Here is a 24,954-nt window from a genome sequence, read left to right as displayed (position 1 = left end):
ACTGGACTTAACAAAATATAAAGAGAATACTGTACCCAACAGTACACGGAACCTTCTCCAAAACTGGTCACACCAGAGGACACAAGTCAAATCTCAACAAATAAAATAACATCAACAAAAAGAGGCAATTACTCATCTCCTATCAGACCATAATGCAATAACTAGAAATCAACAGCAAGACAACTACAGAATTTTGAATGAATATTGTGTCATCTAAAAAATCTGGCAGGAAATTATAAAATTCCTCGAGACAAATGCTAATGGAAACGCATCCTATTAGCACCTCTAGATATAGCCGCAGCAGTCCTGAGAGGAGTAGACTGTGAGACGTGTTCATGAGAGATACCAAATAAATCAACTCGTGATGCACCTCAAGGCGCTCAGGAAAAAAAAATCCAGTCCTAAACAGAGCACACAGCAAGAAATAGGAAAGATTAGGAAAGAAATTGATGTCAAAAGAATAATACATAAAACCAATTAAAGAGTTGTTTTGTTGAAAAAGTTAATGATATAGACAAACCCTTAACTAATGTGATGAAAAGGGGACAGGAGAAGATACAAACTAGTAAAACCAGACAGAGACCAAAAGGCCGTCATCCCAACCGACTCCAATAAAACTCAGAACATCATTAGGAATTACTACAAAACCCATACTCTGAAAAGCTGGATAACCAGGGGAAATTTCTAAAAGTATATCATATTCCAAAATTAATACCTGAAGATGTATCTGAAACAGACCCATTACAAGCAGTGAAAGTTATTAAAAGTCTCCTCTTGAAGACAAAGCCAGGACCAGGTGGATTCACTGCTGAATTCTATCTAAGCTTGCAAGGAAGACCTCATACCAATTCTTAGACTGGTCCACAAGACAGAAGAAACTACCAAAATCATTTTACAAAGCCAGTATTGCCGGGCGGTGGTGGCGCACGCCTTTAATCCCAGCACTCGGGAGGCAGAGGCAGGTGGATTTCTGTGAGTTCGAGGCCAGCCTGGTCTACAAGAGCTAGTGCCAGGACAGGCTCCAAAGCTACAGAGAAACCCTGTCTCGGAAAAACTAAAAAAAAAAAAAAACAAAAACAAAAAAAACAAAAAACAAAAAAAAGCCAGTATTATCTTATACCAAAATACAATACATGTGCATGCTCACACAAACCACACACACACACACACACACACACACACACACACACACACATGCTACAGACCTACTTCCTCAATGAACACAGATGCAGACATTCTGAATAAATTCCTTACAAACTAAATTCAGGAACATAGAGAATTATACATCACCAGATGTGGTGGCACATTCCTTTAAATTTAGTATTCAGGAGACAGATGCTGGTGGATCTCTGTGAGTTCAAGGCTAGCCTGGTCTACATTAGCAAGTTCTAGGACAGACAGGGCTACATGGAGAGAACCTTTTTCAAGAAGAAGGAGGAGGAGGAGGAAGAGGAGGAGGAGGAGGAAGAAGAGAAAGAAAGAAAGAAAGAAAGAAAGAAAGAAAGAAAGAAAGAAAGAAAGAAAGAAAATGAGGAGGAGGAGGAAAGCGATTAGCTATTTTGAGTAAGTGGACTTCATCCCAAAGGCAAGGTTGACCCAACATACATTAACAAATGTAAAAGATGGTAATCACATAATTATTTCAAGTAACACTTAAAACTCATTTGGCAAAGTTCATCATGTTTTCATGATAAAAATTCTGGAGACTTTAGAAATAGATGGAACATACCACAAAATAATAAATGCTTTATACCACAAACATATAGCAATTGCCTTAAGTCAGTGTTCTATTGCTGAGAAGAGACATTGTGACTATGACAACTTTTATAAAGGAAAGCATTTAATTAGGGCTTGCTTACAGTTTCAGAGGTTTAGTCTATTATCACCATGGCAGGAAGCATGGTAGAATACAGGCAGACAAGGTGCTGGAGGAGAAAAGAATCCTGTATCTAAATCAGAGAGAGCCACTGGGCCTGGCTTGGGCTTTTGAAATCTCAAAGCCCACCACCATTAACACTTCCTCCAACAAGGCCACACCTACTACAACAAGGCCACACCTCCTAAAAGTGTATTTATTGTTAGATGACCAAGCATTCAAATACATGAACCTGTAGGGGCATTCTTATTCAGATCACCACACCAACATTAAATAAAAAGAAGAAAAGCTGAGATCCTTTCCTCTAAAGTCAGGATCAAGGATTTGTATTCTTCTCTCTCTTGATACAGTGCTCAAAATCTTAGCTATAGTAATTAGAGAAAGGCAGCCTAGTCCTGCTATAAGAATAGACAGGTAGGGGGCTGAAGAGATGGCTCCGTGGTTGAGAGCACTGACTGTTCTTCCAAAGGTCCTGCATTCAATTCCCAGCACTCACATGGTGACTCACAGCCATCTGTAATGAGATCTGGTGCCCTTTTCTGGCCTGGAGGCTTACTTGCAGACAGAACACTGTATACATAATATATAAATATTTTTTAAAAGTTAATAAATAAAAAATGATACTCAGCTCAAGCTGGTGCCATAAAAAAAAAACCTCAAATGGCCAAAAGGCATTTAAGTAATTGCTCAACATCCTTAATCATCAGGGAAATGCAAATCAAAACGACTCTGAGATACCATCTTATACCTGTCAGAATGGCTAAAATCAAAAACACTAAGGATAGCTTATGTTGGAGATAATATGGAGTCAGGGGATCACTCCTCCACTGCTGGTGGGAGTACAATCTTGTACAGCCATTCTGAAAATCAGTATGGCAGTGTCTCAGAAAATTGGGATTCAATCTTCCTCAAGGCCCAGTGATATCACTCCTGGGCATATAACAAAAGGATACTCAATCATACCACAAGGACACTTGCTCAACAATGTTCATAGTATCATTCTTCATAATAGCCAGAACCTGGAAGCAACCTAGATGTCCTTCTACTAAAGAATGGATAAAGACCTTTGTTTCTATGGCCTGCCTGCACCAAGCAGGGTAGGTGCTTTGTTTGCGAGCTACCCAACCAGCATGGAGAACTGATCTTCCGGCGCCAGGAAAGCCAACATTGGGGTGAGTTTCTGACCCTGCGGCGCCAGCCCGGGACAGGGAACTCAGGGGTTCCTCAGCCCCCTATCCTTCTTGGGCTCTCTGCAGGGCCTCTACTCCCTGCATACTGCCTCTTTCTTCCTATCCCACCCAGCTTGCATCCAGAACCCTCCCCACTTCAGCCCCACTGCCCTCTTTCGACACATAACATCACCCAGCCCAGCCTGTCTGGGCACTGGGTCCGAATCCTCGGGGCACCCAAGCGGGCGGGAGTTCCTTTGTTTCTATGACCTGCCTGCACCAAGCAGGGTAGGCGCTTTGTTTGCGAGCTGCCCAACCAGCACGGAGACCTGATCTCTCGGCGCCAGGAGAGTCAACATTGGGCACGGAGACCTGATCTGGGTGCCAGGAGAGCCAGCATTGGGGAGAGCCATCAATGGGCACGGAGATCTGATCTCAGCACCAGGAGAGCCATCACTGGGGAGAGCCATCAGTGGGAAGGTACATCAGTAGGCAAGGAGACCTGATCCGGTAAAAGAAGATCCATAAGGGAGCATTTGGAAGAAGAGATGGGCAGACGCCAATGCAAGAATTCACCCAACAAGCTGAAAAGCAACATGAAGCCACCAGAAACCAGCGACCTCACAATGGGAGGACATGAACACCTTAATCAAGAAGAAGTAGAAAAGATTGACTTCATGAAAGTGATTGACACCCTTAAACAGCATGTAAAAAACGCACTTATAGAAATGGATGAGAAATATAACAGAAAGTTTGAAGAATTGAATAAATCAGTGAATGATACCCTAGAAAACCAAGGAAAAACAATCAAACAGATAATGGAAACAGTTCAAGACTTGAAAACTGAAATGGAGGCAAAGAAGAAAACACAAACAGAGGGCCGGCTGGACATGGAAAATTTAAGTAAACAAACAGAGTCTACAGAAACAAGCATAACCAACAGAATACAAGAGTTAGAAGAAAGAATCTCAGATTCTAAAGATACCATAGAGAAAATAAACACACTGATCAAAGAAAACAGCAAGTCCAACAAACTCTCATCACAAAACATTCAGAAAATCTGGGACACAATAAAAAGACCAAACCTAAGAATAATAGGAGTAGAAGAAGGAGAAGAAGTGCAGCTCAATGGTCCAGAAAATATATTTAATAAAATTATAGAAGAAAACTTTCCCAACCTAAAGAAAGATATACCTATGAAGGTTCAAGAAGCATACAGAACACCGAATAGGCTGGATCAAAAAAAAAATCCCCTCACCATATAATAATCAAAACACAAAGCATACAGAATAAGGAAAGAATTTTAAGAGCTGCAAAGGAAAAAGGCCAAGTCACTTATAAAGGTAAACCTATCAGACTTACACCTGATTTCTCCATGGAAACCATGAAAGCCAGAAGGTCCTGGATAGATGTACTGCAGAAACTGAGAGACCATGGATGCAAGCCCAGACTACTATACCCAGCCAAGCTTTCGTTCACTATTAATGGAGAAAATAAAATTTTCCAGGATAAAAACAAATTTAAACAATACGCAGCCACAAATCCAGCTTTACAGAAAGTAATAGAAGGAAAATCACTAACCAAGGAGTCCAACAATGACCACAATAACTTAGACATCTAGAGACCCTTCACCAACACAACTCAAAGAAGGGAAACACACAAACTCTACGACTAAAAAGTGACCAGAGTTAACAACCACTGGTCATTAATATCACTTAATGTCAATGGACTCAACTCACCTATAAAAAGGCACAGGCTAAGAGATTGGATAAAAAACAGGATCCAACATTCTGCTGTTTACAAGAAACACACCTCAACCACAAAGACAGGCACCTACTCAGAGTAAAGGGCTAGGAAAAGGCTTATCAAGAAAATGGACCTAAGAAACAAGCAGGTGTGGCCATACTAATTTCTAACAAAGTTGACTTCAAACTTAAATCAATCAGAAGAGATGGAGAGGGGCATTTTATACTCATAACAGGAACAGTTCATCAGGATGAAGTCTCAGTCCTAAACATCTATGCCCCTAATATAAAAGCACCCACGTACATAAAAGAAACATTGCTAAAACTCAAGGCAGCCATCAAACCGCACACACTAATACTAGGATACTTCAACACTCCTCTCTCACCAATGGACAGGTCAATCAGACAGAAACCTAACAGAGAAATAAGACAATTAATGGAGGTAATGAAGCAAATGGACTTAACAGACATCTATAGAACATTCCACCCAAATAGGAAAGAATATACCTTCTTCTCTGCAGCTCATGGAACCTTCTCGAAAATCGACCACATAGTCGGTAACAAAGCAAACATCCACAGTTACAAAAAAATATTACTAACCACCTGTGTCTTATCAGATCACCATGGATTAAAGTTAGAATTCAACAACAATGCTATCCCCAGAAAGCCTACAAATTCATGGAAACTGAACAGTCAACTACTGAACCATACCTGGATTAAGGAAGAAATAAAGAAAGAAATTAAAGTCTTCCTGGAATTCAATGAAAATAAAGAAACAACATACTCAAACTTATGGAACACTATGAAAGCAGTCCTAAGAGGAAAGTTCATAGCACTAAGTGCCCACTTAAAGAAAACAGAGAAAGCACATATTGGAGACTTAACAGCCCACCTGAAAGCTCTAGAAAAAAAAGAAGCAGACTCACCTAGGAGGAGTAGAAGACTGGAAATAATCAAACTGAGGGCTGAAACCAACAAAATAGAAACACAGAAAACAATCCAAAGAATCAATGAAACAAAAAGGTGGTTCCTGGAGAAAATCAACAAGATTGACAAACCCCTATCCAAACTAATCAAACGGCAGAGAGAGAATTTGCAAATTAATAAGATCAGAAATGAAAAGGGGGACATAACCACAGACACAGAGGAAATTCAGAGAATCATTAGATCTTACTACAAAAGCCTATATGCCACAAAACTGGAAAATGTAAAGGAAATGGACACTTTTTTAGATAAATACCATATACCAAAGTTAAACCAGGACCAGGTGAACAATCTAAATAGACCTGTTAGTCGCAAAGAATTAGAAGCGGTTATCAAAAATCTCCCTACCAAAAAAAGCCCAGGACCAGATGGTTTCAATGCGGAATTCTACCAGAACTTCCAAGAAGAGCTAATACCTATACTCCTTAATGTATTCCACAATATAGAAACAGAAGAGGCATTGCCAAATTCCTTTTATGAAGCTACAGTTACTCTGATACCAAAACCGCACAAAGACTCAACCAAGAAAGAGAATTATAGGCCAATCTCACTCATGAACATCAACGCAAAAATCCTCAACAAAATACTAGCAAACCGAATCCAAGAACACATTAGAAAAATTATCCATTATGATCAAGTAGGCTTCATCCCAGAGATGCAGGGCTGGTTCAACATACGAAAATCTATCAATGTAATCCATCATATAAATAAACTGAAAAAAAAAACCAGATGATCATGTCATTAGATGCTGAAAAAGCATTTGACAAAATTCAACATCCCTTTATGATAAAAGTATTGGAGAGATTAGGGATACTAGGGTCATACCTAAATATAATAAAAGCTATATACAGCAAGCCGACAGCTGATGTGGGAGTGTCATATATCAATCTGTTGATTTCCTTGGTTAAGCAATAAAGAAACTGCTAGGCCCATTGGATAGGCCCACCCTTAGGTGGGTGGAGTAAACAGAACAGAACGCTGGGAGGAAGAGGAAGTGAGGTCAGACTCCACAGCTCTGCTCTCCGGAGCAGACGCAGGAGAGACGCCATGCTACCTGCTCCAGGGAAGACGCACGCTATGAAGCTCCAACCCAGGATGGACTTAGGCTAGAATCTTCCCGGTAAGCGCACCTAGGGGCGCTACACAGATGATTAGAAATGGGCCAGAGCAGTGTTTAAAAGAATACAGTGTCCGTGTAATTATTTCGGGTAAAGCCGGGCAGGGCAGGTGGCTTGGGGTTTTGGGGACACAGCCCCACCGCCGCTCCCCTATTACTACAGACAGCTAACGTCAAATTAAATGGAGAGAAACTCAAAGCCATCCCACTAAACTCAGGAACATGACAAGGCTGTCCACTCTCTCCATACCTCTTCAATATAGTGCTTGAAGTTCTAGCAATAGCAATAAGACAAAATAAGGGGATCAAGGGGATTCAAATTGGAAAGAAGAAGTGAAACTTTCGTTATTTGCAGATGATATGATAGTGTACATAAGCGACCCCCAAAACTCCACCAAAGATCTTTTACAGCTGATAAACGCCTTTAGTAATGTGACAGGATACAAGATCAACTCCAAAAAATCAGTCGCCCTCCTATGCACAAAGGATATGGAAGCAGAGAGGGAAATCAGAGAAGCTTCACCTTTCACGATAGCCAAAAACAGCAAAAAATATCTTGGGGTAACTCTAACCAAGGAAGTGAGAGATCTATTTGACAAGAACTTTAAGGCATTGAAGAAAGAAATTGAGGAGGATACCAGAAAATGGTATCCTCCCTTGCTCTTGGATTGGGAGGATCAACATAGTAAAAATGGCAATTCTACCAAAGGCAATTTATAGTTTCAATGCAATCCCCATCAAGGTCCCATCAAAATTCTTCATAGATCTTGAGAGGACAATAATCAGCTTTATATGGAAAAACAAAAAACCCAGGATAGCCAGAACAATCCTATACAATAAAGGATCTTCTGGAGGCATTACTATCCCTGACTTCAAACTCTATTACAGAGCTACAGTGATGAAAACAGTGTGGTACTGGCATAAAAACAGAGAAGTCGACCAATGGAATTGTATAGAAGACCCGAATTTTAACCCACAAACCTATGAACACCTCATTTTCGATAAAGGAGCTAAAAGTATACAATGGAAGAAAGAAAGCATCTTTAACAAATGGTGCTGGCATAACTGGATGTCAACCTGTAGAAGAATGAAAATAGACCCATATCTATCACCATGCACAAAACTCAAGTCCAAATGGATTAAAGACCTCAATATCAGCCAGAACACATTAAACCTGATAGAAGAGAAAGTGGGAAGTACCCTACAACAGATGGGCACAGGAAATCGCTTCCTATGTATAACCTCAGCAGCACAGACATTAAGGGCAACATTGAATAAATGGGACCTACTAAAACTGAGAAGCTTCTGTAAAGCAAAGGATACTGTCACTAAGACAAAAAGGCAACCTACTGACTGGGAGAAGATCTTCACCAACCCCGCAACAGACAAAGGTCTGATGTCCAAAATATATAGAGAACTCAGGAAACTAGACTTTAAAATGCTAACTAACCCAATTAAAAAATGGGGCACTGAACTGAACAGAGAATTCTCAACAGAAGAAGTTCAAATGGCCAAAAGACATTTAAGGTCATGCTCAACCTCCTTAGCAATCAGGGAAATGCAAATCAAAACAACTTTGAGATATCATCTTACACCTGTCAGAATGGCTATAATAAAAAACTCCAATGATAGCCTTTGCTGGAGAGGTTGTGGAGAAAGGGGTACCCTCATCCATTGCTGGTGGGAATGCAATCTTGTACAACCACTTTGGAAATCAGTGTTTCGGTTTCTCAGGAAATTCGGGATCAACCTACCCCTAGACCCAGCAATACCACTCCTGGGAATATACCCAAGAGATGCCCTATCATATGACAAGAGCATTTGTTCAACTATGTTCATAGCAGTATTATTTGTAATAGCCAGAACCTGGAAACAACCTAGATGCCCTTCAATGGAAGAATGGATGAAGAAAGTGTGGAATATATACACATTAGAGTACTATGCTGCGGTAAAAAACAATGACTTCTCGAATTTTGCATGCAAATGGATGGAAATAGAAAACACTATCCTGAGTGAGGTAACCCAGACCCAAAAAGATGAACATGGGATGTACTCACTCATAATTGGTTTCTAGCCATAAATAAGGGTCACAGAGTCTACAATTGGTGAACCTAAAGAAGCTAAGTAAGAAGGTGAACCCAAGGGAAAACATATAGTTATCCTCTTGGCTATGGGAAGTAGACAAAATTGCCGGGGAGAAAATTGGGATCTTGGGGGTGGGGTGGGATGGGGGTAAGGGGAGATGGGGAGAGAAAAGGGAGAAGGGGATGATGGGGGGAACTTGGGGAAAAAGGAGGATTGGGATAAAGGAAGGTTGGACAGGGGAGCACGGAAGCACAATTCTTAGTTAAGGGAGCCACCTTAGGGTTGGCAAGAAACTTGAACCTAGAGTGGCTCCCAGGAGCCCAAGGCGATGTCCCCAGTTAGTTCCTTGGGCAGCTGAGGATAGGGAACCTGAAATGACCCTATCCTATAGCAATACTGACGAATATCTTGCATATCACCATAGAACCTTCATCTGGTGATGGATGGAGATAGAGACAGAGACCTACACTGGAGCACTGGACTGAGCTCCCAAGGTCCCAATGAGGAGCAGAAGGAGGGAGAACAAGAGCAAAGAAGTCGGGACCACGAGGGGTGCACCCACCCACTGAGACAGTGGAGCTGATCTACTGGGAGCTCACCAAGGCCAGCTGGACTGTGACTGAAAAAGCATGGGATAAAACTGGACTCTCTGAACATGGCGAACAATGAGAGCTGATGAGACGCCAAGGACAATGGCACGGGGTTTTGATCCTACTTAATGTGCTGGCTTTGTAGGAGCCTAGCCAGTTTGAATGTTCACCTTTCTAGATATGGACGGAAGGGGGAAGACCTAGGACTTACCACAGAGCAAGGAACCCTGACTGCTCTTTGGACTGGAGAGGGAGGGGGAGAGGAGTGGGGGGAGGGGGAGAAGGGTGGGAGGAGGGGGAGAAGGGTGGGAGGAGGGGGAGGGAAATGGGAGGCTGGGAGGAGGCGGGAACTTGTTTTTTTTTTTCCTTTTCTCAATAAAATAAATAAATAAATAAATAAATAAATAAATAAATAAATAAATAAATAAATAGAATGGATAAAGAAGATGTGGTACATTTACACAATGGAGTATTACTCAGATGTTGAAAAAAAGTCATCATGAAATTTGCAGGCAAATGGATGGAATGAGAATAAACCATCCTGAGTGAGGTAACCCAGACTCAGACAAACACAGTATGTACTCACTCATAAGTGGATCTTATATGTAAAGCAAAGGATAACCAGACTACAGTCCACAGCTCCAGAGAAGCTAGGTGACAAGAAAGACCCTAAAATGGACACATGGATCTCTCTGGAAAGTAGGATTAGATGAGATCCCCTGGGTAAACTCTCTTGAGAAAGAGACCTGGTCAGTCATCCTCATCAACTTAGACCATGAAGCCCAATATGGACAAGTTCAACAGAACCACTATTTATGGACTGCCCAAGAATGCTTCAGCATTGCCAGGGCATAAATTTCAATTTCACTTCCCTGGGTAAACTGGAGAGAAGAGGGATGAGCGGTAAAGGGGAGGAGATGGTAACAGGATGGTCAAAGGCGAGAGGGATGGAGGGGGAGAGAAATGAAGGAGAGATCTTGATAGACAGGGCCACTATGGGGAGAAACTGGTGCTAGGGAAATTCCCAAGAATCCTCAAGGATGATCCCAGGTAAGACTCCTAGCAGTATTGAAGAGGATGCCTGAACTGGCCTTTTCCAGTAATCAGATGGTGAATACCCCAACTAAAGAGCTTTCATCCAGCAACTAACAACCAAATTCAGAGATCCACAACCAAGCACCAGGCTAAGCCCCGGGAATCTAGTCGAAGAGAGGGAAGAGGGAATACATGAGCAAGGGAGGTCAAGATCATGATGGAGAAATCTACAGAGACAGGTGAACCAAGCTGGTGGAAATTCATGAACTCTTTTTTTTTTTCCGACACAGGGTTTCTCCGTAGCTTTTTGTTCCTGTCTTGGAACTAGCTCTTGTAGACCAGGCTGGCCTTGAACTCACAGAGATCTGCCTGCCTCTGCCTCCCAAGTGCTGGAATTAAAGGTGTGTGCCACCACCGCACTCAGGAACTCTTGACTGGCAGCTGTGGAACCTCCTTGGGACCGAACTAGGCTCTCCATATATGGGAGACAGTGGTGAAACTGGATGATCTGGTGAGGTACCTGGCAGGAGGACCATATAGCTCTGGTGCATGAACTAGCTCATGGAAGCACAGTTCCTATGGTGGAATGCAATGCTAAGCCTTAATACAGAGAGGAGGGGCTTGGTCCTGCCCCAACTTAATGTGCCAGCTCCCCATGGAAGTCCTTACCATTGGAAGGAATGGATAGGAACAGGGCTGAAGAGGGGCAGAAGGAAAGGGGTTGTGGGGGAGAACTGTGACTGGAAAGTAAAATGAAATTAAAAAAAAAGACCATAAAAAAGAATGACAAGTAGGCCAATGGAATCGTATGGAGGACCCGGTAATAAAGCACAAAGCTGTGCCCACTTAATTGTCTAAAAAGGAGACAAAAACTACTTTGGGAAAAAGCCCATACAACAAATGGTGCTGGCAAAACTGGATTTCTAACTGAAGAATAATTAAATTAGATTTTTTTTATCTCTCATCTTGTACAAAACTCAATTCAAAATGAACCAAAGACCTTAATTTAAAGCCTGAAACACTGAAACTTAGAAAAAATGCAAGGGATATCCTTCAAGATATTGAGCATGCAAGACCTTCCCAAATAGAATACCCATAGCCCAGAGACCCAGGTAAAAGCAAGTTTCATTTCCTTCCAGCAAAGAAAACAGCAGGGTTAACAAACAGGCCACAGAATGTGAAAGAAATCTTTACAAACTACACTTCAGTAATATCCAGAGCTAATATCCAGAATTTAAAAAGAATTATACAAATTAAATACCAATGAAATAAAACTACCAGTCAACATATGGACTAATGAATTGAATAGACAGCTTCTTATAAAAGAAATACAGCTGGGTGGTGGTGGTGCACGCCTTTAACCCTAGCACTTGGGAGGCAGAGGCAGGAGGATCTCTGTGAGTTCAAGGCCAGCCTGGTCTACAGAGTGAATTCCAGAATACCCAGGACTACACAGAGAAATCCTGTCTCAAAAGAGAGAGGCGGGGGAAGAGAAAAGGAGAGAGAAATACAAATGGCCAATAACTATTTCTCAAAGTGTTCAATCTCCCTAGTCAACAGGAAAAGGCAAATCAATACTGCTGGGAGACACCACCTCATGTTACTCAGAATCAGAACTGGAGATGTGGAGAAAAAGGAATCCCTATTCACTGTGGGAGAGGGGGCAAACTAGTACAACCATGGTGGAAATCGGTCTGGTGATTTCTCAAAAACTTAAAAGCAGACCTAGTAGATGGCCCTGCTATTCACTCCTGAATGCCCGAGCCCTGCAATAGATCTCTGCACCCCATGTTTTCTGCTGTTTTAGTCACCAAAGCAAAAAACTGCAACCAGGCTACCTAGCCATTAGTAGGTGAATGGATAATAAAAGTTTGGTATATATAAAAAACAGAATGCTACCTAGCTCTAAAAAAATGAGTTGTAAAATTTGCAAGAAAATGTATGGACTTAAAATGCGTAATATTAAATAAAATCATGCAGTCTCAGAAAAAAACACAATACCTTCCATATGGAGAATTCAGCCAGTAATATATGTGCACATGTAAACACACTTTCTTGTGAGTATAACATAACATGAAGAAAAGAGAGCAAGAAAGGCTGAATGTAAGGAGATCAGAAAAGACTGAATTCAGGTGCTGAACATGAGTTGTGAAAGGATAAACAGCTACTTATTTTTCTAGTTCTGACTCTACCATGGATCTTTTGGGTTGGATGGTAGATATAAGTGCATGAAATATATTCAGTCTTTAAAGTGTAAAATGTAATGGGAAGTGCTGTGGGATAAAGTTCTTGTATACTGTGATGATTTGTCACTCATATTGGTTGAATAAAACGCTGATTGGCCAGTAGCCAGACAGGAAGTATAGGTGGGGCGACCAGACTAGGATGATTCTGGGAAGAGGAAAGGCAGAAACACAGACGTCAGCCAGCCACCAAAGAAGCAAGACATATAGAAAATGAGGTAATGCCATGGCCATGTGGCAATAAACAGACTAATAGAAATGGGTTAATTTAAGATGGAAGAGCTAGCTATAAATATGCCTCAGTCATCCGCCAAACAGAGTTGTAATTAATATAGTTTCTGTGTGATTATTCGGGTTTGGGTGGCCAGGAAATTTAAGAGCAGTCTTTGTTTACAGAGAGGTGCCTCTGATTCCATTCTGAATGCTTATTCTAATTGTACAGAAGCTCATGGAGTGGTATAGATTTTTGGTCTGGTTAATTTTGGTATGTGATTTTTTATTTTTGTTTTTTGTTTTTTGAGACAGGATTTCTGGCTGTCCTGGAACTAACTTTGTAGATCAGGCTGGCCTTAAACTCACTAAGACTCGCCTGCCTCTACTTCCCAAGTGCTGGGATTAGAGGTGTGTGCCACCAATCCCTGGCAGTATGTGATGTTTTTATTTGCTTGCAAATTATTTATAATAAAGTTTATTAAAAAGTTTTTAAAGATAAAGACCCCATCTCACAAACTGAAGAACGAATTACCTCAATCCATAAGTGTTGCAGTAAATGCATGTGTAATAAAGTTCTATGTGTAATGAACTTATAAACAAAACAGAACCCATAGAAAAACCTGCCAAATTCCTAAGAGCGAATTCCCCCTACAGCACATTAAATCTGAGAGAGACCTCAGCTGTATCTATGATGAGCATTTCTGTACCTGGTGTAAGGCAATACTGGAAGCATGCAGGTCAATAGCAGCCAGCGAGGGAATTCGAGATTCTGAAAGAGATTTGTTCTCCTTCTTTATTAGCCTAGAATTTCGAGCTAGATAAGAAAGAATCAAAAACATAATAAAAAATTAGGCACTATTAGTTTTAGTTTTTCATTTTGTTTTGTTTTGTTTGAGACAAGGTTTCTCTGTGTAACAGTCCTGGTTGTCCTGGAACTAGCTCTTGTAGACCAGGCTGGTCTTGAACTCACAGAGATCTTCCTGCCTCTGCTTCCCAAATTCTGGGATTAAAGGCATACACCACCACCATCTGGCAGTTTTCTACATAAGCACTATACTAGAGATGAGTAGACACATTAGCCTACGTAAGTATGCACATTACTACACATTTTTAACATTGTTAGCTTAGCTTACAATTTAGCAACATAAACAAATGGCTGAAAAGAGTAGAAGCTCATAAACGTACCTAAGCCTTCTAAAGCTCTCAGTTCCGGGAGGTGATTATAGTTTAGTTCAGGCAGTCGCACGTCTGCTTTGGAATACTCTTTCCTTTTCTTACTTGCCTGAAGGAGGTACTTTTCACTAGAGACCTGATTATCAGAATGATTAGCACACATCAGCTTTGAGGTAAGCTAGGCTTTCATTCTCTTGTAACTACTGTATTCATATACTCAGATGTGTGATTTCAAGGGCTGAAATAATAAAACTTTAAGGACATTACTGACACAGAAAACAGTTTCACCAGTCAATTCATCAAACTTGCTAACAAGTACAAAAACTGATTGTTCTCTCTTCTTTTCTCCTCTTTGCCAATCTTCAGTGGAAGCCCCAACAAGCAACAGGCAGCAGAGGATGGGCCTGCCATCCTGGTTCTTTAACCAGCAGGGTCAGTCTTACAACACCGTCTGGGCTTTTCAGCAAACAACTGCAGTTCTTTACCTTAATTGTGACCAGTTGGTCTTCATATACATTATCCAACCCCAAGTTTACTGTCTCGGTATAATCTTGTTACTCAGCTTTTGATACCCATACCGCGGACCCTCTCAAGCAGCTTAACAGGCTAAGCATCTTGTAATTGATGAGATGGATCAGTGAGGAAAACAAAAGTTCAAATTACTGAGCTAGAAGCTAACCTTCCATTGCAAAGAGATAGACAATACATTTATATAACACACAGAGGGTATTTGGCATACACAGTGGAGGAGAATTAGGTAAGGAGAGGGTGTAGACAGTGATAGAGGACTAGATGCCATATTAAAATGAGTTCAATAATGAAGAAGTTCTCAAGATCTTCTTTATGGACTAAAGAGGACAAAAAGCATATGTTGGATAGTCTAGGGGAATAATATTGTAAAGGAGAAACAGTAAGTGTAGAAGCCCAAAGGCATGGGTATATCTGGCCATCATATAAAAGTAAAAAGGAAATCTCGAGTTGGAACTGATGGAGGAACATAACAGACAGAGATAGAATACAGGGTTAGGGACTTGATTCAGGCAAAAATACCTAGAAGGACTTTGGCCTTTACACAGAGAATAGAGGCCAATAGTTTTAATCAGAACGAAAAGGTGGACTACTTGGTATGGTCGTGACTGAGAGCAACGAAGCTCCTTCCCACAATATCTCTGAAGCATGTACATGCTTCTCACATTCAAATCTGCCACCATGCTTGGCTGTTTGCTCAGGTGATTGTTTGGTTTTTCAAGACAGGGTGTGTGTGTGTGTGTGCGCGCGCGCGCGCGCACGCATGCAGCCCTGGCTGTCCTGGAACTAGCTCTGTAGATCAGGGAGGCCTCAAACTCACAGAGATATGCCTGCCTTTGTCTCCAAAGTTCTGGTAGATTAAAGGGATGTGCCACTACCGCCCAGCCTGCCACCATGTTTTCGCCTTGCTGGTCTACTAGACCATGAGTGCCATAAAGATTGGGTCAACCCAGTTCCAGTGTCTTATATACAATAGAATGATCATAGATGGCTCTTAAGTGATTATATAAAATATGTTCACTAAAAATCCAGTAAGATAATAAGACAAAGTATCTTCTTGTTTGCTCTTTAAAAAGAACTCAACTGCAAGCATTAGGTTAAGAAAATGTATTTATATTGCTGAAAATAAATGAGATTTAATCTTAGAGAATCTTTCATTCAGACTTAAAAAATTTATTTAAACAACCTGAATTTCAAATTACAGCTGTCATAAGTTAGGATGGTATTGTATAATTCAGATTTTACTCTGTGTCTCCAAATAAATTCTTAATTCTTCGTTCTCATGCTTAGACCAGTGCAGGTCTGGAGGTGGCTGCTGAGAACAGTTACTTACAGATGTGGTCACATTCATGTTATAGATCCCTGATGGGGAAGGCTGACTGGCTTTAACAAATGGATTACAGTATTTCTTAGTTTTCTCATCCACTCTGTAACAGATTGTAAAGTTAGAATCATTAATAATTATTTTATTCAAACACAAAATCAATGACATCAAGCTAAAAGATATGCAATTTAATACCTATTCTCAAGTACACAACGCACAGAAGTCTGATCAAATATCCTGTCTCTTATGACATTGCTCAGGCTTCCCACAGCTGCCCCTTTCAGGAACAAGCCCAAAGGAGCATCTTATGACACCACATGCTCACCACCATTCCACGCAGCAGCAGCCACCCAACACCAATTAGTCCTCTTATTACAGCTATAGATTCTCTGTATCATAAACAACAGTAAAATCATACTTTCTTAGGACTTAGGTAAATTCTTTCCTTTTTTCCTAGTAAACTCTAATAATTTTTATCACAAGATCATCATATTTAAACGGCTACTTTATAAGTAGAAATTGCAGTCAGAATTCTGTCAGTAAAATCATGTGAACAAATTAGCAAGCTTTTTTTTTTTTTTGTCTCATCTCCCGTTCATACCTGTAACTCTGAACTCCAGGAATAGTCCCCATCCCAGCATTGATGCCAGGAGCAACTGCAGAAAGATTGTGTGTGAGTGGAGGAATCGCCATGCCTGGGTTTCTTGGGTGGTCAATGCTGACATTACTGCAGTCTCTGAGGCTTGTGGAAGGCAAGCCTTTGATGTGGCTTGTCCCGTTGTCATGGATACAGCTTGCATTTGAAGCTCTACCTCCTTTTTCAGTTTTCTCACCATCAATTTTTGATCCTTTTATTTTAAGCACTTTAGAATCCTTCATTTTGGGATCAGCATTAGTATCCTGAACATTGATAAAGATATTAAAAATTTAATAATCTGACAAGAAACTTCACACCCTTATTCTACCTATGGAATTAAAATCAAGATTCTTATTCAAATAGTTATTGTGATAATACAAGAATATTTATTTGATGCATTATCAACTTGATAGGTAGGTAGGTAGGTAGGTAGGTAGGTAGGTAGGTAGGTAGGTAGGTAGATGATGATAGATGACAGACAGACAGATGCTGGATAGACAGAGAGATGACAGATAGATGGTAGATAGATGGTAGAGAGACAGAGAGAGGCAGACCTGTGGCTGTGCGTATACATTTCAGTAGGGAGGAAAACATGGAAGATGAATAGAGATTGCTGCTTTTGGCTCTTACATATTCAAAGTCAGAGAGCATAAACTTGAAAACTCTTCTTTTGTTTCACTTGATAATACTAGAAACTTTCTTGTTTTTGTTTTTGGTTTGGTTTTTTTTGTTGTTGTTTGTTTGTTTGTTTTTCGAGACAGGGTTTCTTTGTAGCTTTGGAGCCTGTCCTGGAACTAGCTCTTATAGATCAGGCTGGCCTCGAACTCAGAGATCCACCTGCCTCTGCCTCCCGAGTACTGGGATTAAAGGTATGCACCACAACTGCCCAACCTGAAAAGTAAACTTTTAACTATCAGAATCACAAATTTAAAATGTTATAAAAATTCTGAAAATAATATTTTCATTTTCTATTATTAAAGAAGGAAAACAGACTAAGTTGGAAGATGTGTTTGCACCCCAGTGTTGTATGGACATGGACAGAGATGCCCAGAGTTCTTGGATGCATGTGTGGATCTGAAACTCTCTACAAAGGCTGCATCTACAGTAAAGATTTTGCAAACTGACTCTGGATAAGAAACTGTGACTGTGTAGAGACAGATGTAGGTCTGAAGACAAAATTACCTTGGATTATCTTAGTCCCTTTAATAGCATTTAAATTCTGTAGTTGAGCCAGCTTCCTCAAGACTATCAGGTAAACTCTTAGATTGTATTGATGAGCACAGTGGACCTCTGGCCTCTACCAAAACCTAAAGGCTTTAAACTAACATGTGAAAAGAGCAGAAAGACTTCCTGCTGTAGTCTACCTACCTAAGACCTACCAGTGTGTTTAGTAACCTTTGCTCCATGGCTATAAAGTTCTCACAGCAAAGCATGTCATTCAGGATAACTAAAAGTCATGTTCCAGAGGCATGGTAACTCATCCTTGGCCCAGAATACGCCATTTCCTTATGTTGACAAGTCATTGTTTTATGTGAGGTGACTTTCTAAGAACACTACTGTATTTTCTAGTACTGCTGAGCATTTAAAACAGAATATGTTAAGGGTTTTATTTAAGGTAGTGTCTACAAAAAAAAATGATCTTTTTGCTTGTTTGGCTTTTCAACCAGTTTGAAAGTTAACAATTTGCCCAGTGTTTTAAAACTTTAAAATCTTCATTATTGCGTGGAAGAGACGGATGGCTCAGAGGTTAAGGGCACTTTCTGCTCTGCAGAAAACAAAGGTTTGCTTCTCGGCACCCACATGATGGCTCTCAAACCACCTGAAATTCCAGTTCTAGAGGAGCCAATGCCCTCTTCTGACCCCACAGGTACCAAGCCTGTATGTGCTTCACATACATATAAGCTAAACACTCACATATAAAATAAAGTGACTACATCTAATTTTTAAAAACTTAAATTTTCTGCCAGGTGGTGACACACACCTTTAACCCCAGCACCGGAAGGCAGAGGCAGTGGATCTCTGAGTTTGAGGCCAGCCTTATCTACAGAGCAAGTTCTAGGACAGGTTCCAAAAGATACCCTGTCTTGACAAACAAACAAAATTAAATCAGCATTTTCCTCCATAAATTTAAACCTTAAAACATGAACACTTACCTGGACCACAAGCGTCTTTCTTTCTTCACCTAAGGTATCATCTTTTTCTTTCTTTCTGTTTTGAGATTTTTTGGGTAAAGAATTATTCCTGGCATCTTTCTCTATTATTAACTGCAATTCTTGAGAAAACCTATATAAAAGTACATGTCTCAATTAAAATAAAATTATATGAGAAAGATAATCCTAGAAAAAAATCAAGATAATCATTTAAGATTCAGTGTTAACCTAATCCATTTTATTTAAAATGAAAAAAAAAATCACATTCCATATGAACAGTTTCTTAAAAGCCTTTGGTGTGGGAGAGTCTTTCAGGAGTCTTAGCATGAGAATGTCTGGACCACCCTAAACACTGGTCCTGATGGTGGCAAACAATGTGGATGAGGCTGCTGGCATCCCACCAAGAACTGAGACACCTGCACTGACCCAGGCTAGCACTCCTGTGCTCCTCACAGCCACACAGAGTGTTTGTGTGTGTGTGGGAGGGGGGGTCACTTATGGATGCTCACAATAAAGCAGTGAAAGGGTTAATTTTATTAAACGAAACGAACCCGTGAACACCTCTCCTCAGCTTCTGTGCGATGAGAAGAGAGACTCCTGCGGTCTGTAGTGGCTGACTAAAGAGCACGTGAATGACTGGCTACCCGAGCACAGGTCACGCCACACAAGTTTCCATGTACTATTTACACTTGAAAGACTAACTGAAAAGCCATGCTTATTTAGAAGGGTATGTAGCAGACATTTTGCTTTTTTTTTATTTATTATGTATACAATATTCTGTCTGTATGCCTGAAGGCCAGAAGAGGACGCCAGACCTCTTTACAGGTGGTTGTGAGCCACCATGTGGTTGCTGGGAATTGAACTCAGAACCTTTGGAAGAGCAGGCAATGCTCTTAACCACTGAGCCATCTCTCCAGCCCCGACATTTTGCTTTGTAAATGAACAAGGTGAGCTAGTCATTGCAAGGAAAGAAACTGATAATATTTCTGTAAACAATAAAATTCAAACTTTCATGTAACAAATTACAACTCTATTAACTTGGGATCTTAGAGGTCTTCCCATAATTCAAAAGTTTTCTGATAAAATGGAGCATAATTTTTGATATTATATTATGACATACCAACATTTTTAAAGTTCACATAATTCAGTGTTGCCAATGTGCTTCAAATGATGAAAGTATGTCATAAAAGTATGCACAGATAAAACATGAATTCAGAAGATCAGACAAAAATGGATTTTATTCAACAGAGGAGGAAAAGTCATTGGCATAGTTTAAATTTCACAACGCAACCAGTCCTTTAGAAAGCACTACAGAGGACTGGAGAGATGGCTCAACAGTCAGAGTGCTTGCTGCTTTTCCCAAAACATACTCAATTCCCATTACCCACACCACGTGGCTAACAACTGCCTATAGCTTCAGCTCCACAGCATCTAACACAATCTTCTGCATCTATGGGCACACACACATAACAAACAAAGGCACACATACACAGACATACATACATACAAACAAATAAACATAAGGTCAATTTAAATAAAGGAACTACTACAGCTGAGCTGAGCATTGAGTCATACACCTGTAAATTCCAGCACACAGGAGGAGGGAGGCCAAGGCAGGAGAATACTGACTTTGGGAGGAACCTAGGCTACATAATGAGTTTCAGATCAGCCAGAAGTACAGTGTAAGACCCTTCCTTGAATAATAAAAATAAGAAAGGGACCAAGGGAAAGAAGGAGGAAAGGGGGAAGAAAAGGAAGAAAGAAGGAAGAAGCTAACAATGCCAGCTTTTGGTATAATATTAATATATATTTAAAGTTTGACATAGAATCAAAAAATACTAAATTACCTCAAAAGACTATTAAAACACTTTTCTAGAGATACATTTGTTTTGTGCAACTAAAATAACATACTATGGTGTTCACTAATGACTACAGAAGCAAATATAAGAATCCAGATATCATCTATTAAGCTAGATTTTTAAAGAGATTTGTAAAATGATGAAGCTTTAGGGCTGGAAAGATAACTCAGCAGCTAAGAATGCACTGTGGGCTGGAGAGATGGCTCAGAGGTTAAGAGCAATGACTACCCTGCAGAGGACCTGAGTTTGGTTCCCAGAACCCATGTTGGAAACCATGCCTTTAACTCCAATTCTAAGGATCTGCCGCCTTCTTCTGGCCCCCAAGAGCACATCCATTCATGTGCACACACACAATTCAGATATACATGCAAAGACATAAAAATATACATTTATGTTGTGCATATATAACAGATAAACAGCACTGTCACAGCCACTCTTCTCCTGGTTCTTGTTCAGTCAGCTGAGCCAAGGCTAACATCTGGAGCAGCACTGGAACCATGCCAGCAGCACTGGACCAGGTGTGGCATGAGTCTGCCAGCAACAGGAGATGGCAACTGCGCAGATGCAGCAACATAATAATTAGTGAGCAGAATGGTGGGTGCCATCTCAGAAGACAGAAGAAGAAATGCGAAGAGACTGTTTCATGAAAATCTGCAGCTCCAGGCACACAGGAAACCACCCCTTAGGAATTACGCTACCACTACGGGTGAATGGAGTAGGACACAGAAAACTGACGTCCTGCGAGGACGGCGGTAACAAATGCAACACTGAGACTGTGGAGGAGACTTCCCTGTGGCCCTGCTCCTATGGCCTGCAGAGCAGAGGCTGGCACTATGGTACCGTACCTCTCAGCAAATCCATCCATCTGAAAGAAATCATGTTGTAGAAGGTCAGCACAGAAGGGCCTTTTGTCCGGGTCAATATGCAAGCATTTCTGAAAAATCAAGAACATATACAAGTCTTCTTCAAGAACAGCTGTCTACTTTTAGATTTCTTCTTTCTACCCAATGAACAGAAAACAGCACAAATCACAACAGTGACCGTCAGTGGTTGATATGTCACAAACGAGACCCAGCATTCAGTGTCTGCAGGTGTAAATGAATACACAAATTCTTAAGAAGCGGTCTGTCCAAGGAACAAATTTAAAATCATTTGAGGAAACTGTTGACCTAAAAGATCAAGTAGGGAAAGAGAATGGGAGGGAGGGAGGGAGGGAGGGAGGGAGGGAGGGAGGGAGGGAGGGAGGGAGGGAGGGAGGGAAGCACATGAGCGAACCAAATCTCCACACTATACACATTTCCTGCACAAAGAAGGAAAAGAACAATTACCTTTGCTAGATTTATTACAACTTCAGGGAGCTTGGGATAGCGGCACTCCAAGGGTTCTGTTTCTGTGTCTTTGATCTCAGGCAATCTTACTCCAGCAAACATGGGGTTTTTATAAAACAGCTCCTGGTGTCTTGGAATTAAATTACCTGGGGAAAAACCCAGCACCCATCTTGGTCAGTAATAGTTGACAGAAATGGAGAAGAGATGGTGACATAGGGAAGTAGTGAAAGCAGTCAGCTGACAGTGGGACTCTGCGTGCAAGTTCAGCCCAGACAGACCTGCTACTGTAAAGACAGAGAGACTCTGCGTGCAAGATCAGCCTAGACAGACCTGCTACTGTAAAGACAGAGAGACTCTGCGTGCAAGATCAGCCTAGACAGACCTGCTACTGTAAAGACAGAGAGACTCTGTGTGTGCAAGATCAGCCTAGACAGACCTGCTACTGTAAAGACAGAGAGACTCTGCGTGCAAGATCAGCCTAGACAGACCTGCTACTGTAAAGACAGAGAGACTCTGCGTGCAAGATCAGCCTAGACAGACCTGCTACTGTAAAGACAGAGAGACTCTGTGTGTGCAAGATCAGCCTAGACAGACCTGCTACTGTAAAGACAGAGAGACTCTGTGTGCAAGATCAGCCTAGACAGACCTGCTACTGTAAAGACAGAGACTCTGTGTGCAAGATCAGCCTAGACAGACCTGCTACTGTAAAGACAGAGACTCTGTGTGCAAGATCAGCCTAGACAGACCTGCTACTGTAAAGACAGAGACTCTGTGTGCAAGATCAGCCTAGACAGACCTGCTACGGTAAAGACAGAGAGACTCTGCGTGCAAGATCAATCTAGACAGGGGCTGGAGAGATGGCTCAGAGGTTAAGAACATTGCCTGCTCTTCCAAAGGTCCTGAGTTCAATTCCCAGCAACCACAGGGTGGCTCACAACCATCTGCAATGGGGTCTGGTGCCCTCTGCTGGCCTGTAGGCATACACACAGACAGAATATTGTATACATAATAAATAAATATTTTTAAAAAAAGATCAATCTAGACAGACCTGCTACTGTAAAGACAGAGGGATTCTGCGTGTGCAAGATCAGCCTAGACAGACAGACCTGCTACTGTAAAGGCCTTAAAAGCCACCACCGCCCGGCATAAATAAGCATCATCTGTAAAATTTGAATCACAGATGTACACTCTTACCTAAACATGTCATGATATGGTGTAGCTGATCAATATCAGATTCTCCCGGAAATAGGGGCTGCCCCATGAGCATTTCAATGACCAGACAACCAATGGCCCAGACATCAACAGCCCTGGAAAAAAAGTGAGGTGATGTAAGACGTGGCATCCTGACACCTTCCCCATGCCTGCATCTTCTTGGCACGGAGAGGCACAGAAGTAAACCTTGTCACTTAAAGTCATTTCTCTATAAGAATTCAAACCCTCTATTTTAATATGTGAGACACCTAGAAGCTTCAACCATCTGCTATTAAGAAAGAAAGATCCTGAAAAGCCACACTGGCTATGTGTCCTTTATTCTGAAAATAAGGCTCTGCAGTGCCGCTGAGCGCCTGTGCTCCCTCCATCCCTTCAGCACTCACTCTAACAAGGCTCTCAGTGTAGTTCTCAGGATGCTAAACAAAGCACAGCAGAGAAAAGAGGTGGTCACTGACAACAGAGTAACCATTAGTCAGAACTAAAATAACATGCCAGCATAGAGCCAGAGACTCTGAAGTTGCCCAGTCATGGCTGAATTACAAAATATTACAAAAATTATAACAGTGAAGTAAAATGAAAACCCAGTAATTCAAAAAAGATTACTGGATGTCTAATGTCGTCAAAAATTATAGAAAATGTTTTAGGAAAATGTCTGCCAAAAGTAAAATTTATAGTCTTTCCCTCTTATAAAGACAACTTACATTTTGAAAATCTTTTTTTTAAAAAAAGGTTTTTTTTTTCCTTGGTTTTTCGAGACAGGGTTTCTCTGTAGCTTTGGAACCTGTTCAGGAACTAGCTCTTGTAGATCAGTCTGGCCTTGAACTCACAGAGATCCACCAGCCTCTGCCTCCCAAGTGCTGGGGTGAAAGGCGTGCGCTGCCCCGCCCTACTTAACTGTTAATTAAACTAAGTGCGCGTGATGAGGGCGTGTACATAAGTGCAGGTGCCCAAGGAGAGTAGAGGCATCATTCCTGCCGTTGGAGCTGCAGGCAGTTGTGAGCCACCAGAATGGGTGCTGGAAACTCGGGTGCCCTCTGTGCTTGCTGGACCATCCCTCCAGACACTAATAAATACATTTCTTTCTGACCATTCAAATAACTCAGTTTCCCTTTAAAGTAAGTATATCCACCTCAGGTTATATCACTACCTTTTTCTGGCATCCTGTAAAGTAAAACCAGGATCTCTCACTGCAGCAGGCAAGGGCTCCACTGAGCTACCCAGCCCTCAAAGGAAATTTTTAAAAGAACCTCCAAAGAGAATGTACTAGGGATTGTTACAAACCACTCACTAAAAATTGAATCCAGGCCTGCCTTTCAGTGTTAAGTGGGTCATTCATTACAGACACATCCCATCTTGAAGACTCTGCATCTGAGCCGTCATTCCTGACTCTTACTTGCCATACTTGACGTCACCAACCAGCAGTTCTGGAGCTCGGTACCACCGGGTGGCCACGTAGTCAGTGTAAACCTCCCCAGGAGCAGCCAACGTCCGTGCAAATCCAAAGTCGCATAGCTTCACAACACCAGACTGAGAGACTAGTATGTTCTCGGGCTTTATGTCTCTGTGTATGATCTAAGACAAAACACACACAGAACATAAAATGTGTTAAGAAATTAATGGGGGGGCAGTGCCTGCCATGAGCAGGGCACCACTGCTGTTCCTCTCAGAGTACGGCACAAGTGAGGC

General features: G+C 41.3%; 1 protein-coding gene across 2 annotated transcripts in view; it reads right to left on the bottom strand.

Annotated features, from left to right (window-relative positions):
• Cdkl2 (cyclin dependent kinase like 2) overlaps positions 1–24,954 on the bottom strand; it is a 46,857-nt gene that overhangs the window by 5,763 nt on the left and 16,140 nt on the right. For both annotated transcript variants that reach the window (XM_075942934.1, XM_075942935.1), the window contains exons 4-12: positions 24,662–24,840; positions 23,251–23,363; positions 22,057–22,202; positions 21,574–21,662; positions 18,873–19,002; positions 16,684–16,982; positions 16,092–16,185; positions 14,243–14,366; positions 13,765–13,871 (exon numbers count right to left, since the gene is read on the bottom strand). In XM_075942934.1, coding sequence (XP_075799049.1) covers positions 13,765–13,871; positions 14,243–14,366; positions 16,092–16,185; positions 16,684–16,982; positions 18,873–19,002; positions 21,574–21,662; positions 22,057–22,202; positions 23,251–23,363; positions 24,662–24,840 — 1,281 coding nt within the window. The remainder of the gene's footprint in view (positions 1–13,764; positions 13,872–14,242; positions 14,367–16,091; positions 16,186–16,683; positions 16,983–18,872; positions 19,003–21,573; positions 21,663–22,056; positions 22,203–23,250; positions 23,364–24,661; positions 24,841–24,954) is intronic.

The sequence above is a fragment of the Microtus pennsylvanicus genome, chromosome 12, assembly GCF_037038515.1.
Source record: "Microtus pennsylvanicus isolate mMicPen1 chromosome 12, mMicPen1.hap1, whole genome shotgun sequence".
In the NCBI taxonomy this organism is placed as follows: Eukaryota; Metazoa; Chordata; class Mammalia; order Rodentia; family Cricetidae; genus Microtus; species Microtus pennsylvanicus.
The sequence above is the reverse complement of the archived record's forward strand: the minus strand, read 5'-3'. Positions and strand labels throughout refer to the sequence as shown.